The sequence below is a fragment of the Nicotiana tabacum genome, chromosome 1 (assembly GCF_000715075.1).
Source record: "Nicotiana tabacum cultivar K326 chromosome 1, ASM71507v2, whole genome shotgun sequence".
In the NCBI taxonomy this organism is placed as follows: Eukaryota; Viridiplantae; Streptophyta; class Magnoliopsida; order Solanales; family Solanaceae; genus Nicotiana; species Nicotiana tabacum.
Genome location: NC_134080.1, coordinates 156,461,255 through 156,478,321, shown reverse-complemented (window position 1 = coordinate 156,478,321; position 17,067 = coordinate 156,461,255). Strand labels below are relative to the sequence as shown.

Here is a 17,067-nt window from a genome sequence, read left to right as displayed (position 1 = left end):
AGAATCGAACAGATAATACACGGTCATTTAGCTATTTATCTCTTTTGGTAGAGTGTCCTAATTGTTTAAAGAACTTTTTTACCTTTTTGCTTTCGAGGAGCTTTTGGTCACATATGAAATTTATGTCAATAGAATATATAAAGAACTATTAGTATTTATTATTGTTGTTGTAATATAGATCTAAGATGAGCTTAAACAGAGTGGCATGATGAGCGAGAATTCATACCACCGACCCCAACTTTGCTTGAAATTGACGGATAATTGTTGTCACACAACAACATACTTTTTCTTCTAGTAATTTTCTGGTTTAATTTTTGAGGTATCTATCTTTTCCATTATCATTGTCAGCTTGCAATTCTCACCTTTATGTTCTTGATGAAAACATTAAACATGTAAAACAGTATGATATATTTTCATATTCTACTGACCGTGAATAACTTTTTATCACTGAAGGATGTAATTTTGATAAAGTTTCAACCAATTCCGACTAGACAATTTCTGAAAAAAGGTCAATTTCTACACAAACCTTGGCAAAGCTTAGTCATGACCATAAAACAGTAGGACTATCAAATGAGAGCACACATCCAATAGGTTTTATTGCTGACATATCAAATCAATACCAAGCCTGGAAAATTAATCCAAACAGGAGCTAGAGAAGGTTTTTTTTTTTTTTGGGTGAAGTCTTTCATGTATCTAAAAGTACACATCTGCGTGTCATAAATTACCCAAAACATTCGAAAAAACATAACTTGTAGCCTTCTTCATTGGTGAATCCAAGAAAAATGTGCAAAGGATCCAATCTCATAAGTCACAATCGAAAACTTTCCTTGAAATTATGAACATATCTTTCCTAATATCATCAATTTTAGGCCAAGCATATGAGAATATTCCCAACTAACCCAATCTGAAGGAAAGCGACGTGAGCCACCTTGTCGTCCTCAATGAAAAGGCAATCAGCCTCATCTTTGTACATTGTTGGAGATTGATAAACTAGAAATGGTGAAGCAAAAGAACATGAAATATGGACAGTGGTGAAGGATCATAGTAATAGCTAATTGTTGGTTGCAGTTGTTAGTGAATGTCAATGTAGTAAGCTGCAGCAGATAAGGATATTTGATAGATGTCCAATGGAAAATTCACCAAGTTCAGACACATCTGTCTGATAAATTAGCTTTGTCTATTTAATTTCAAAACCACCTACAATGTTAAGGATTTAGGAAGGGATATGAACAACCTAAAACAGATACCCCAATACAAACTCGACCATCAAAATATGAGCAAGCTTAATAAGGCTCAGAGATGACAGACAGCAACATTGACACAATGAATTATAATATAATAAAAAATAATTCAGCTAATATACATTAACATTGTAAGAAATTTTACACTATATGATCACCTAAAAGCCATTTACAGAGGTACCTTCTATAGCAAGCATGGACTGGTAACCTGCAAGGCATGGTAAATAACCTATTATCGCAGGTAAATTAAACTATGTGCAAATCTTTTTAGCGATGTCGATGCATATAAGTTAAACTCTAATAAAAATTTGCTACAAACTCATATCCTTCCAGTAAGACAAACTTGCACTTTATTTATGTATTTTCAAATCTGAGAGGGCTATGCAGAAGCTCCTTGTAACCAGAGAAATGAAATCAATGCGATAGGAGATACATCAGATCAGCTTCAGGATCAGATAATTAACAACTCATAATATCATACAGCTACAGCATGTTCCCAAAACTATCTTATCTTGCATAGTTTCATAGATTTTCTCAAGCCGTTCAATAATTTCTTGAAAGGAGGGTCTACGATCAGGGTTCTTGTGCCAGCATTCACGAAGCAGCCTGCACACAATGTCATGTCAGTTTTTGTTGTGTCTCTGTGTCTAATTTCGACGGATTTAAGTTGTATACTGTCAAATTAAAGATATTTTAAGCTGTCAGTGAATTTAGCATCTGATAGCAGGTTAGTTACCATTTTACTAGGTTACCACGTAGTGTCTATAATCGAGATTTACCCGTAATTACTTTAAAACTGACTTCATTGTGTAATATTTTTCACACCCAATGCATAGAACTTAAACTCAATTTGCTATATGCTGAAAGGACCTGAGATTGGCTATAGGAAATTTTAAGGATGACGTACCTAGGCACTCAATCATATATATGCTGTGATGTACAATCAGCAATTAGAAAGCAAGTGGTAGTAGCAATCAAAAATAGAAACCATAGGATAGCATATAAAAGAAGTAACCAATTCTCCATGTGATTGGAGTGCCTACCTAGGATCCTTTTTATAAGGGTGGTGTTCGAGTCAGCTTGCATGCACCTAGATTAATCTACCAGGTAATTTCTGCCTCCCGCCAACACATGTACCTAAGATTTTCTAGCATATAAAAGGAGTAACCAGCTTGAAACCCAGAAAAGGAGAAAGTGCTTGATACTCCATTGTGCCTAGAGTTATAGTGTTTATTTAATCGCTTCTATTCCAGAAACCAAAATCTGAGAAACACAAGGCCACATTTACTTCGTCAACTAAACTGGCCTCCAGATTCTTGCCACAGAAACCAAATTTGAGAAATTACTGTCTATAAGAATGCAACTCATCTAATTTTCTATGTGAGTTCGGACACTGACACCTCAAGTTATTGAAATGAAATCTGCATATCTAGAAAGTACATAAAAGTACTACAAAAAATAATTCTATAACTTAAATTTATTGGATTGTTCAAAAAATAGTAGTAAAAAATATGTTTGACTCTCTAAATGGTAATGAGTTCACATAAAACAGGAGAAACAACCTTCAAGTTTATTATGGTATTTATGATTTCTTTCTACTATCTACTAAAAGATAATTATCATTCAAATCCTATTGCCAGATTTTTTCAATATCAATTTGTATGCCAAATATGCAAAAACAAAAAATTTATGTCAAATGCAAGGTATTAGTCCAGATAATTATTCACAATTGAAGAAGGTGAGTCATTGATTTGATTATATACACAATGATTTCTTTTCACTTTTTCAAAATCAGGAAACATTTTAAAACTTTGCAATCCGAACAAGTTCAATATTAACAAGCATTTTCAGCAAAAACAATCAAAACGCTCAAATGGTATTTATGATTTCTTTCTACTATCTACTAAAAGATAATTATCATTCAAATTCTATTGCCAGATTTTTTCAATATCAATTTGTATGCCAAATATGCAAAAACAAAAAATTTATGTCAAATGCAAGGTATTAGTCCAGATAATTATTCACAATTGAAGAAGGTGAGTCATTGATTTGATTATATACACAATGATTTCTTTTCACTTTTTCAAAATCAGGAAACATTTTAAAACTTTGCAATCCGAACAAGTTCAATATTAACAAGCATTTTCAGCAAAAACAATCAAAACGCTCAAACAACTACGTCAAAACCAGTTAAAAAATACTATACTTACCCCCAAACATTGAAACTCAAAATGTAACACAGATAAAAAATAAAAAATGCTAAGAAAGACCTACATCGTATAGACACTTTGGAAATACAAACTAATACAGTTGGACTTCAATGATCACCACATAGGCGTAGTTCTATTAGCAAAAAAGGGAAAAATGGTAAGTTTGAAAATGCAACAAAAATAGACTAACTTACGTCTTGACTGGCTCCGGAAATATGTATGAAGCAAGATGTGGCCGATAATCTTCGTATGCTGTCTTATCGGCCACCGTCTCTGGAGCTGCTTCCCTATTTGATGGTCCTCCTTGGAACATCTGTAATACAGAAGCATATATATCCCTAGCTTTTATTTTATATTTAAAGAAACGACATTGCAAAGCCAAATCATCAAACCATGTGAGGATTGTTTCCGTAGCTATTTTACTCTCATGATTAGGGGCCTAACTTTCCACAGCAAGATTTGAGAACACGAAGTACCAACTCAACATCTAATAGATGTATGGAAAACTTTCCAAAAGAAACTCTGATGATGAAAATGGATAAACCGTGCATATCTTCAGTTGGACAAAATGTAAACGTGTAATTTCAACTTACCTCATGAACGATTAGAGCAAATGAGAAAACATCAACACTCTTTCCATATGATTCTCGACGGTAAACTTCTGGAGCCATGTATCGATCTAATAACCATGGATATAATTATGTTCGGGAGTCGACTGACCAAAGAAAAGGAAATACAGATTAGCTTAGTAGTAGATCATACATGATCCAGTCCCTCCAGTCATTTTGTAACCATAAGAATCCTTCTGTTGTGCAATTTTACTGAGTCCAAAGTCTGTGACTTTAAGATGCCCTGCTTCATCCTGCAATACATTTCTGCAGGAGTAGAAATTTGATATAATAGCTGCAAAGATATCTTAAATCTGAACTATAAAGGAAGTAGTTTGTACTCTCTGAAGTGACAAGTACCAATGGTTTGATGCATATGAGCTGAGTTAAATGTAACTAGTGAAACTGCCAGTACCTAGGAGTCAAATCTCTATGGATAATAGCATGAGGCTTATGCTGATGAAGATAATTCATTCCTCTGCACATGCAAACAGAGAACTTAGTATAGCTGCTTTAAAGAGTACAATATGCACGACAACCACTCTTTAAACAGTAAAGTATGTCAACCACGAAAAGTGAGTCTGACAACTGCTTCAATGTTTAAAGACATTTCATAATGAGGAGCACCAAGTTGAAAGCAAATAACCCACAATTATTTTCATTCTTTGATCCATCTTTTTGGCATTTGATACTTTGCGTTAAGAATTTTGGATTGCACTTAGTTGTCTACACTTTCCATATCAACGCACCTTTTATCTATGGTCGTGGCTAAATTAAGGGGAGATTTGGTCATGTTTCTGCTCAGATAGACTACAAACTTTATAATAAGAACAAAGTACATATTTTATTGAAGAACTCTGGCTATAAAGAATCTGAACCAATATTACCAAATTTATCTTGGCATAAGATGCATCGTAAGACTATTGCACATTAATGACTGGAAGAGTGCCTCTTTTCCTGTAACTTTCAATTAAAATACTTGGTGATTGCACATAGTAAATGCAGATGATTGCATTTAACTGAAAAGAAAGAGGTGAAAAAGCTACAAAGTTGTTTTGAAGAACAATGAATAAAAAATGCTGTAAATTGTGGTAAAAGGTGAAATGTAACACTTGAATTCTAGGTGGCTTTTGATTGAACATTATACCTTGCAATATCTAATGCATAAGCAACTGCTGTCAGTGGATCAAGTCTTCCTTTCTTTCTCAATTGGTCATACAAGCTTCCCTAGATTCCAATTTGTAGAAATATCAGTGCGTGCATTACTGAAAGCCCATATAATAACACTTATATAGCTATTACGGAATATCAAGTGAAATCAGAGTGCTTGTGACATCATACACGGCTTACATTTCGAAGATACTCAGTAAGGAAGATCAATCGATCAGATTGCTTTAGGACGCCAAGAAACTGCACAATATTGGGATGGCGCAACTTTTGCCACAACGCTAGCTCCTTCAGAAAAGCATTCCTGTGAAGCTCTCAATTATGGATGGATGAATCCGAATGTTAAAGCCAAGTTGACGAAGTAAGTTGTTACTCTACGTCATATTAACGAATCCGAATGTTAAAGCCAAGTTGACGAAGTAAGTTGTTACTCTAAGTCATATTAACCCAAGTTCTGGAAAAGAAAATATCAGAGATCTAAAGAAGCCGTAGAAATTTTGACACAATAAAAGTCCATTGCTTGGCCAACAACTTTTTGGCAAGCTTTTGACATATAGACCTGGAGTGAAATTATCTCCTTGGGAGTATAGTTGGTTCTTAATGATACTGAAGATAGAAGACCTTAAAAGTGATTTGATTGTACAGGATAAAAAAGAACATGAAACAGTCAACCACTTCCAATCAGTCCCATCAGTTGCTTATGTGATTTTTAAATTACAGCTCTGGAAAAAATCAGTAAACTTACTTCACCATTGGGTTTGATGCAATGGAAGCGCGAATGGTTTTTGCAGCAACTTCTGTGCCACGCCACTTTACCAAATAAACTTCACCATATGCTCCCTGCTATTCACACTCACAATCATTAATAGTCAAAACAAATGTAAGGTGAATTGACATATTAAAAAAACATAGTCAAGTTGATATTTGCCTTGGCTTCTGGGTAAGAGAAATTACTTCTCCAATAAGAGCTGCATCCTTCATGTCAACTTCACCATGATCAATTATACAACATGGCGTAGGAGAGTCACCCAACTATGTCAAGCAAAAGGAAATGAAGGTAAAAAGAGATGTTGATATCATACAACATTTCCGGGAAATTCACATTATTTAACACAGCAACAGAAATAAAGATAACATAGTAGTAAAGAACATGCAGTTCTAACAAGGATCCTATCTACATTAACTCATCCAGAAGGCGTACTTATGACTTAGCCTGTCCTGTTTTCTTGCTGGGGATTATTGTTACTTAGCTTCCTTCGTCTTTTCACATAATTATAAGCTAGCTGATCACGAGATAAATGAGTTAAATGAGTTGGGATGCAACATACAATTCATGCTCACAGAAAAGGGATGTCATGCATGGCTCGCAGGATATCATGGTTCAAAATCACTACTCATAAACCACTTAAAGTAAAAGAAAAGAAGAAGAAAGAAAAGGAAACAAGAGGATATTTCTCACAGATTTTAACATGCTGTATAGATCCCCTAATTCATGCATTATACTGATAGAAACCCCAAAACCAGCGTATGAAGCAACTTTTGTTACAAGTCCAACATCGAAATTGGAAAGTCAGCTAGTGACCGAAGGAAATAAAGGAGTTAGGCACGTGATTTTTAGTTGTTTTGGTTGTAACTGTGAATGGGAAGAGTAGTTGTTAGTTGATAGGAAATAAAGGAGTTAGGCACGTGATTTTAAAACGGCGGGTTCATTGTGTAATTTCATTGATGGTTCTCTCTCTCTCTCTCTCTCTCGGCTGCTTTATTGCGTTTGACTGTGCGGTTAACTCTAGCTAGTCTGCTGGAAAATCCGTTTGGGATCCATTCTTGCGTTTGTCTCCTTGGGATTTGTCATTTCTTTGATTCATGTTGACTGGTTTCTTCTTTGATTGATAAAGGAAAGAAATTTTTAAGAACGCTTCAACATTCTGTAAATACACCAATCACATGCAGATATGATTGAGAATCCATATATTTTATCTACTATTATTCCCTTTTGAAAAGGTGGTTGATGATAGGCTATAATTACCTATTTTAGTCGCTTATTACACTTTAATTTACTGCACTTTAATTGAGTTTGAGCTTTAATCGCTAGTGTTTTGTACTAATTGCGTGTTTTATGCCTTGTAGGAGTGATTCCGAGCTAGGTAGATGTTATGGAACGAATTAGAGCTATTTGGAGCTTTGAAGTCTGAGTAAAAGCCCAAGGAATTAAGCCGGGATCGCGTTCGGGGGTCGAGAACCACGTTTGGATGTCAAAAAATCAAGAAAAATCCGTACTAAGAAAAAGACACAACCGCTCCGCGTGGCGTGCCGCGGCTGTGTAATTGTTGTTGTTGTGATTTTGCACGCTCTCTGATAAAGCCCACTACCACACCGCGTGGCACATCGCCCCATGCGGGGCGCCTGTGCAATTTGTGCAGAGCCGGAATCCTATTTCGCACAGGAAAAGGTGTTTTCGTCTAGGCTCGACCCTACTTGGTATAAGTACATGTAAAAACGTTATTTTTGGGACTTTTGACACACCTTAGATCGAGGAGACTATTTTGGGAGGAGAGAAGACGTTGGGAACATTCTTTGGAGGAGAAAATCATCGAGTTCTTCATTCCTTCATCTTTTCTTTGTAATTTGTTTATGCAAAATACTCGGAAAGTTGTTACTACGAACATGAGTGACTAAGCACTTTAGTTTCTAGGGTTGTGGTTGACATGATTATTAACGTTTATTAATTACATCTTCGTTGATTCGGATTATCATCTTGTGGTTGTTTCTTTAATTCTAGTTTTAACTTGTGAATTGTTGTAGCTACCAATTCACCATACTATCTATGCTATGCTTGAGAAAGTCGTGTTTAGATTAGAGTAGAATTAACGAGAGCTTGTTTCTGAACCCGTGACTCGGGGAAAGATTTCGCTATTAGGATAGGAATATACCTAACGGTCTTGCTTAGTTAAATATCGTATTATATTCGTTAACGATAGACTCAATACCATAGGAATATAGGATTGATATATTGTGAACAGGAGAGTAGTATTGTTGGAACATGCTATTCATATAAACGATCCGGCTAATTAGCAACCATAGATAATCTGGATTAACAAGTGTGATTATTGAACTTAATAGGATTGATAAACCAACCACAGCCCTGGAATCTTCATCTCCTCTGAATTAAAATCTCATCATACACATTTGCATTCTTGATAACTTAGTTGTTACTTGTTTAATTTCTGCAATAGTAGTTTAATAGAAAAACATCACTCTCAATTATTTTGGACAGTTAATTGATTTTAGCTTGCTTAGTTAACGGTTGATCTAAGTCTATGAGCGTTCGACATCCGACTTTCAAGTCACTTTATCACACGTATACTTGCGTGTATTTGGGGAACCAACAGTGGTATTAGCCAATATGTAGGATTTCACCAACCAGGAGATTGTAAGGCTAGTAAGCAGGGCGACAATAAACTTATGATGGTGTTCTCATTTCATCCAGTCAAAAGGAGTTTCATCATACACTAAAATGGAAAGAGCCACTGAGAAGAAGGCATGGAGATCCTACACCTAGAGTGGACAATGCAATAATCTGAAACCTAGAAAGGGAAATATATTAAGAACACGATTCAATATCTCAACACATTAGCTTTGGGTGTGCATAATTCCGTAAATCCATAGTTCTAGATCTGTTAGTAATCGACAGAGGATCTTCCAACTCTGCAAGTTCATTGGAATATTTGGTAGTTAGGCACTATTTCACTCAGCTTTCTTTGTTAAAGTTATGTTTCCTCTTCATGTCATCCAATGCAATTTCGACTGTTTCTTTGGACTAAAAGAGCCTTTCTTTAGGAATTGATCTTTTCATCGTTCCATTTTCAAAAGTTTGGATAATTAAGTAACCAAATATGACATGTTTACTTTTGCAACTAAAATCAGATCAAAAAGAAAAAAGGAGGAGGAGGAGGAGGAGGAGGAAGAAGAGTGTGGATCTGCAAACGTTTTTAAAATGGGGACAAAGTTTTAAACACCGGCTCGCAAAAGGGACACCAATGAAATTTACTGACTTAATTATGTTTTAGACATGCCTATTCATTCACATGCGGCCCCAATTCTGTTTCATGAGCCCAACACGTGAAATTTTTATTTGATGATAAGAAATGATCTTGGGCGTAACTCAACCCTAAAAGCTAGTTCATAAGAGGAGGATTGCCCAATAAAATATAAGGAGACCACAACCTATTCCTTCAGACAATTTTGGGACTTGACAACCCACCACACGCTCAGGACTATACAACTGGAGTGTGGATAACATAAACCGAGAGTCCAACATTGAGAAACACAACAACAAGGATCGATGGGTTTGGATCAATATTTGCAAACGTTTTTAAAATGGGGACAAAAGTTTTAAACGTCCGCTCCCAAAAGGGACACCAATGAAATTTACCGAGTTAATTATGTTTTCGCCATGCCTATTCATTCACGTGCGGCCCTAATTCTTTTTCATGTGCCCAACACATGGAATCTCTATCTGATGATAAGAAATGAATTTTGAGCCTGACTCAACCCTAGAAGCTAGCTCATGAGAGGGGGATTGCCCAATAATATAAGGAGACACAACCTATTCCTTCAGCCAATGCTGGGACTTAAAAACCCACCACACGCCCAGGATTGGACAATTGGAGCGGGGATAACATAAAACGGGAGTCCAACATTGAGAAACACAACAACAAGGATCGATGGGTTTGGCTCTCGTAACATATTGAAGAGTGTGATTATCTCATTTAAGAAGATAAGTTATAGGAGGAGAATGCACTTTTATTTACTTAATTATGTCTTCAACAAATCAGTGATGTTCCTATACGAGCCAATTAACTAGTATAGCTGGCAGCCCGTCTAAGCTTATACTATAAGCAAAAAAAGTCACAGATAAAAGTGATGTGTGCTTAGTGTCTGAGTGATCGATGAATATATAATTTAGAACTATAAACAAAGTAGTTTGTTACTCCTTGCATCAGCTTTTCTAGTCAATCTTATTAATAGAAGAGTTTCTTTTTCAACCATGTATAGCAGGAAAAGCAAATTACCCATTCTGTTTCCAAGCAGTATTGTGAGACAAAATTAAGATATCATTCGGAGTACACTGTGGTGGAAATCATATGACCGAGAAAAAAGGTTAGGACATATACCGGATCATATCCACCATGTGCCCCTAATATCTTGCAGACATCCTTGTGACCAAAGTTGCAGGCATCGGAAAGTGGCTGCACGAGATTTTGATCAAAGCTTACACTAATCAATTTGTTGAGAAACAAGCTATAGCCCTATATTATAACCTTACAGATTGCTACAGTAAAAGAAAAGAACCATATATCTTCAAGTAAATTTTGGTTATAGCATGGAAGCAATCAATCCAATATTTACAGTTCAACCATATATTCCTTTTTATTGGTTTTGAATTGCTAATAAATCCTATATTTACAGATCATCGGTTATTGTATAATAGTATACAATATAGTAGTATAAAACATTCAAACCAAATAAGAAAATGTAATTCAATGACAACAAACAATATAGTCTATCCACGCATTGTTGCAACAACAGAATACGGTAAAATAAAATTGATGCAAAACAATAATCCAGAACAGACTGTAAAGGTAATTCACTTAATTGCAATAAGTGCAACTTACAGTTCGACCCCAGCGATCTGTGGAGTTCACATCAGCTCCTTTCTCAAGAAGTAGAACAACAATCTCCACACAACCTTCAGAGGCAGCTAAATGAAGTGCTGTTCTCCTATCATAGTCAACCAGATTGGGTTCCACTCCTTTTCCGAGCTCTTGCATCACACCTTCTTTGTCACCCAAACCTGAACAGTGCAGAAGACGATAAGGACCTCCTGAGTCCATTCTTTGAGGTAGCATCTGCTGCTCAAAATGTACCATTAACCAAACTTAGTGCAAGAAAAAACTTCACTATACAATTAATAAGAAGCAAGTGTGATGTGAACATAACATCCATTATAGCAAGCAGGGCGGAGACACACTGGATCACTTCACCTAAAAAATATGTATGTAAGCATATTATTTTATAACAATAACATGCATATTACACCATTTTAAAAAGTAATACAAGTAAATATCAACTTCAGATTCTTTCTCAAGAAAAAATATCAACTTGAGATAGAAAGTAAAGCCTTAAACCCAACAACCCGTGTACAAGACGAATTTACGAAATTGGATCAACACCACTCGAGCAAAATCTTGTGTATGCTACTGATGGCAAGTGTTTCCTTAAATGCTGGTCCTTTTGCAACTAAAAAGTTGCTAGCTAAATAATACCAACAAACTTAAAGGTCCATTATATGGGAATGTGATGTGCTTTTGCGTTTTTGCGTCAGACAGAATGGAGGATTGAGTGGCTGGAGGGTCAAAATCTCTATACAAAATCACCTTCTCTTTACATGCAGAGCAAGACATGAAACAATTTCCAAGCATGTTATTGCATAGGGAAGTTTTATGAAAAGTAGAGCAGTAGATTATTTTATTTATATGGTCACCATACCATAGCTTTGATTATTCAATTCACATGGTCACTGGACCATAGCTGACTTTTCAAGCTCATTATATTTTCTTTATTATATTTACTTCAATACATTTTAATTTACTTACTTACCAATATACTACTATATTTCAACTCTAAATAATTAACTCCCTCATAAAAGCAAATCCCATATAAATTAATATATGGGTAGGATCTCTAAAATATTGAGGAATTAAATTTATGATTTTGAAATACGTCAACTCAATCGTATTGTAACAGGGTTTAGTGCAATTTTGCTCCACAAAGAAAAATTGAAAATATAGGAAAATATCTATGAGTGCAAGTGTGCAACAAAACCAACAATACAGCCAAACACACAAAGTTATGAAAAAACTAAAAGACAACAAAAAGTTAATTTTGTCTCTAAGAACATAGCCCGTTTAGTTGGTTTGTAAGGAGAATTAATCACCTTATAAAATTCAACATAGCTCGTACTTTGTTTGGTTATCATTTTACCTTTTCTCATAAATAATACACATATAAGTTATGTATGAATCTATCCATTATTTTATGCGAGAAAAAAATGTGAAATAAGAATGTGAATGTTGACAATACTAAGAGTGTGAAATAAGAGTGTGAATGTGAATGATCTTCAAACTAATACTATTTCTTGTTTCCTCAAACACTATGAATTAATTCAAAAGTACAACAAGTTCAGTACTAATTTAAAAATTGAACCCACAAAGTTTAGATTTTGGATTCACCTCTTTCACAATTACAATCCCTGCATTTTTTTTAATTCTTTTTGGTTTCCCGCTTTGGAGCCCCGACTAATCCGGATTAGCGCGCGTAAGGCCCATTAAAGGGGAAGCACGCCTCGGAGCCTCGACTAATCCGGATTCGCACAGGTAAGGCCCATTAAAGGGGTAAGCACTGCATATTAGGATCTTTTCCATTCGCAGGACTTGAACTCGAGACTCTGGTTAGGTTAGGGATGGAGGGATCCTACCCGTTCCAGCACAATCCGAAAGCCAAAAACTTACACAAAAAATAAAAGAAAAATAAAGAAGAACAAGAACGAAACTATGTTTTATAGTCCAAAATAGACACTGACCTTAGGAGGAGACAAGTGAAGTTTATTCTCGTCCATGAGAAGGAAACTAGAACCCTTGTATCAGAAACAGAAACAAAAGAATTGTTTTTATGTACATGAAAAGAGTGTCAAGTAAATAGAGAAGATTATATAGAAGGCCAAATTAAAGAGGGTCACAATCGAGGACGGAAATGACAAGAAAAAATTGCAGAGCATTTTGCCGGTGGAATGGAGACACATAGTGGTGTTCGTCTAGGCTGATTGATCGATTTTCTTGTGCAATGAGCGGAATTCTTCGATTTTGGGCATAAGCTGTTTGTCTTAATGCTCTTTAGAATGCAAAGCTTGAAAATACCGTAACATTATAAACAAGAATAAAGAATTTTAAAAATCCTCTCTAGTGCGCGCTTCTTTCCTTGCCCACATTCTATCCGAGGTAATTTGTTAAATATTTGAAATGGACATAAAGTATTCATTTTTTCTAAATTCTAAAGGATTAAAATTACTTAGGAATATATGTAAGAGACCTTTTTGAATTCACCTGTAAACATAAGAGACCATTTTTGTCATTTTCTCAAAAAATATTACTACCTTTTATTAATTTGTGTGTCGTAGTTTGACTTATTGTAGAGTTTATGGGAAAAAAATATATTTAAAACTTGTGGTCCTAAAAACTTAAAGGGTCAAAGCTTTGTGGAATCATAATTTATGTGGATATAAAAGTTTCTTATTAAGGGTAAAATTGGTAAATTAAAAAGTTTAAAGTTAAATTATTTTTAAATATAAAAATATTTTATTCTTTTTAGAATTGACTAAAAAGAAAAGTGTGTTACAAAATTTGAGACGGAGAGAGTACTAGGTAAGTACTTTTTATATGTTAATATTAAAACAGCTACTAGCCTACTAATAAGATACAAATAAAATGCAAAGATTTGAAGGTATAACAATGGCAGAAGCTCTGAGAAGAGAGAGACGGTTAAGAGAGAAATGAACAACTGTTTTATTGAAGAAGAAGATCAGTACATTTATACACCTAACTACCATTAACTTAACCTAATCCACTAACTAATTGATAACTCATTAACAGTTGTCATTAACAGAAAGAAGCACGTGACTAACTAACTATTACATGTGTTATTTCTATATTACAATATGCCTCCTCAAGCTGGAGGTTGTAGAATGTTGAGCACTCCAAGATTGTCAAGAAGATGCACATGTTCAGCAATTCCCAAACCTTTGATTAGCAAATCAGCCTGCTACTCCTTTGTATTCACATGTACTGCTTGAACTATCCCTTCTGTGATCTTGTCTCTAATGAAATGACAATCGATTTCTATGTGTTTTGTTCGTTCATGTAGTATGGGATTTGCTGCAATCTGAATGGAAGACTTACTATCACTAAGAATTGTCACGGGTTGTGTAATCTTCACACCCAACTCTTTAAACAGACCCAGTAACCATATGATTTCAGCAGTTGCAGCAGCCATGCTTCTGTACTCAGCTTCAGCTGAGCTTCTTGACACAGTTTGTTGTTTCTTTGATTTCCAAGATACCAAGGAAGTTTCAAACTTTATCGCATAACCAGTAACTGACCTTCTTGTATTGGGACATGCTGCCCAGTCTGAATCACACCAACATGTTAGCTCCCCTGTGTGATTAAAAGCCATTAAGATTCTATGTCCTGGTGCATCCTTTAAGTATTTTACAACTCTAACTGCAGCATCCCAATGAGACTTCTTGGGCCTTTGCATGAACTGGCTCAAGATTTCCACAGCATAACTGATGACAAATCTTGTAATGGTGACATACATCAACTTTCCAACTAGCCTTTGATAGGCACTGATATCCTGCAATGGGTGATCAATCTTTGACTTTATTTGCCTGATCATATTCTACTGAAGTGAGTTTTTCATTGGCCTCTAAGGGTGTGCAAGCAGGCTTAACCCCACTTAATCCCATCTCTGAGATAAGCTGCAATACATACTTCCTCTGGTTCAACAGAATGCCAGCCTTGGATCTTAGTACTTCAATTCGCATGAAGTACTTAAGTTCTCCTAGGTCCTTGACTTTGAACTTCTGGTGTAAAGTATTCTTGGCCTGTTTGATCAAGTTTGCACTGCTTCTGTGATGAGAAGATCATCCACATAGACTAGGACAATCACTACCTCTTCCTGGCTTCTCATAGTGAATAGAGAGTAGTCATAATTACTTTGAGTGAAACCTACACCTAAAAATGCTTCTGTTAGCTTTGATGTTCCACTATCTTGAAGCTTGTTTAAGACCATATAAGAACTTCATTAACTTGCAAACTTTCTTGTCACCTTGTTGTCTAAATCCCTCAAACAATTCCATATAAACTACCTCATACAAATTACCTTGCAAGAAGGCATTGTACACATCCATTTGGAATAGATTCCAACATTTTGAGGCGGCAAGTTCTATGATTGACCTCACAATGACCATTTTTCCACTGGTGAGAAAGTGTCATGATAGTCCAATCCTTCCCTTTGACCATACCCCTTTGCCACTAGCCTTTCCTTATATCTCTCAATGTCCCCATTTGCTTTATATTTAATCTTATATACCCATTTTGAGCCTACTGTATTTTTACCCTTTGGCAAATCAACTATACACCATGTTTTGTTATCTTCTAAGGACTTTATCTCCTATTTCATAGCCTCAATCCATCTACTGTCTTTGGCTGCTTCTTTGAAGGACTGTGGCTCAATCTGTTGAGAGAACTTGGCCAAATAACATTGATAGTTGGAGGATGTTTTGTCATAAGACAAATAGTTTGAAATTGGATAATTGCAAGTAGCAACCTTCTTTGTAGTGATATAATCTTTCATCCATAGTGGCTCATTGATCTGTCTTGAAGATTTCCTGCCTATGTTTGATGGCACACTTTCATTTTCTTCTTCAAGTGATTTGTTGCATTTCACTGTGTGACTCATTCTGAGCCTCTGCATCCTAAACATTAGGACTCTGAACTTATGCATCCTGAAGAATTGTTGCATCAGTACCATCAGAATTTGCCTCCTCAACTGCATGTTGTGTATCATCTTCTGTTTCTGTGTGATCTATATTTACTGTTGTTTCTAGTAAGTTTGATCCACAAGGAATACTGTTGTGATCTGATACCTTTATATGTAAAGGAGAAGACATAGACAATTCAGATTCATTGCTCATACTAGTACTCCCTTTGGCAAAAGGAACTCAGATTCCCTAAAAACAACATCCCTGCTATTAAAGAATTGCATAGTTTGTAGATCCAGAAGTATATATCCCTTCTATGTTTCAGAGTATCCCATTAAAACTGCTGCTTTAGCTCTTTCAGCAAATTTGTATCCCTTGGGCAGATTTGTTGCATAACATAGACAACCTATAACTCTTAGATGAAGAAGAGAAGCCTTTCTACCATATAGTAGCTCAAAAGGCACTTTGCCCCCTAGAGTTTTTGATGGCAGCCTATTAATCAAATATACTGCAGTATTCACACATATGCCCCAATACTTCATAGGAATGGACCCCTGAAACTTCAATGCCCTAGCAGTGTCAAGAATATGCCTATGCTACCTTTCTACTATGTCATTCTGTTAAGGGGTATAAGGATAACTACTCTGATGAATGATGCCAAGATTACTCAACAAAGTTGCACATTGTGAGCTAAAAAATTCAGTCCCATTATCTGATTTCGGTATCTTAACCATGACTCCAAACTGAGTTTGAACCATGTTAAAGAATTGTTTTATTGCTACTATAACTTCAAACTTTAGCTGCAAGAAATGTAGCCATGTGTATCTAGAATGATCATCTACAATAGTAAGGAAGTAGTACTTGTTATTGAATGTAGGAACCTTATAAGGGCCCTAAAAATTCATATGTACAAGATGAAATAATCTATCAGCTCTAGAGTCACTAAGTGGGAATTTCAACCTAGTCTGTTTTGCTAAGGGGCAAACAAAATAATTATTCTCTGCTATACTACTAACATAGCTATGTAACTCTTTTATATTCTTCGTAGTTGACAATGAGGGATGTCCCGGTCTCATATGCCATAGGTTGCTGGTTCCTTCACACAATCTACTCATTGCACAAATAGCCTTCAGCTTGTTAGTTAATCTTCCATTTCTAAGCAAATATAATCCACTTCTCTATCTATTAATCCCATTCACTCTGCTATTGCAGAGGTCTTGAAATACACAAAAGTCAGGAAAGAA

General features: G+C 35.6%; 1 protein-coding gene across 6 annotated transcripts; it reads right to left on the bottom strand.

Moving 5' to 3' along the window:
• Nucleotides 1-687: 687 nt before the first annotated feature.
• On the bottom strand, nucleotides 688-13,267 carry LOC107803316 (serine/threonine-protein kinase VIK-like). Of its 6 annotated transcripts, none has more exons than XM_075254242.1 (12): nucleotides 12,869-13,267; nucleotides 10,902-11,135; nucleotides 10,401-10,475; nucleotides 6,181-6,258; nucleotides 5,972-6,069; nucleotides 5,410-5,530; nucleotides 5,207-5,286; nucleotides 4,475-4,537; nucleotides 4,214-4,326; nucleotides 4,045-4,130; nucleotides 3,646-3,764; nucleotides 690-1,847 (listed from the first exon to the last, which is right to left on the bottom strand). In XM_075254242.1, the coding sequence occupies exons 1-12, from the start codon at nucleotides 12,902-12,904 to the stop codon at nucleotides 1,709-1,711; spliced, it is 1,242 nt and encodes a 413-aa protein (XP_075110343.1). In that variant the 5' UTR covers nucleotides 12,905-13,267; the 3' UTR covers nucleotides 690-1,708. The 6 variants fall into 6 exon arrangements, with proteins under 6 accessions (XP_075110346.1, XP_075110348.1, XP_075110343.1 ...); XM_075254235.1 differs by having other exon boundaries at nucleotides 691-1,847; nucleotides 10,902-11,138; XM_075254249.1 differs by having other exon boundaries at nucleotides 691-1,847; nucleotides 10,902-11,080.
• Between the last annotated feature and the right edge of the window lie 3,800 nt (nucleotides 13,268-17,067).

Coding starts and splice junctions, on each gene's coding strand:
- LOC107803316 (XM_075254235.1), bottom strand. CDS start 12,904: ATGGACGAGAATAAACTTCACTTGTCTCCTCCTAAG. Junction 5,287..5,409: donor TTACTGAGTATCTTCGAAAT/GTAAGCCGTGTA, acceptor ATTGGAATCTAG/GGAAGCTTGTATGACCAATT. Junction 3,765..4,044: donor TTGCTCTAATCGTTCATGAG/GTAAGTTGAAAT, acceptor TCTGTATTACAG/ATGTTCCAAGGAGGACCATC.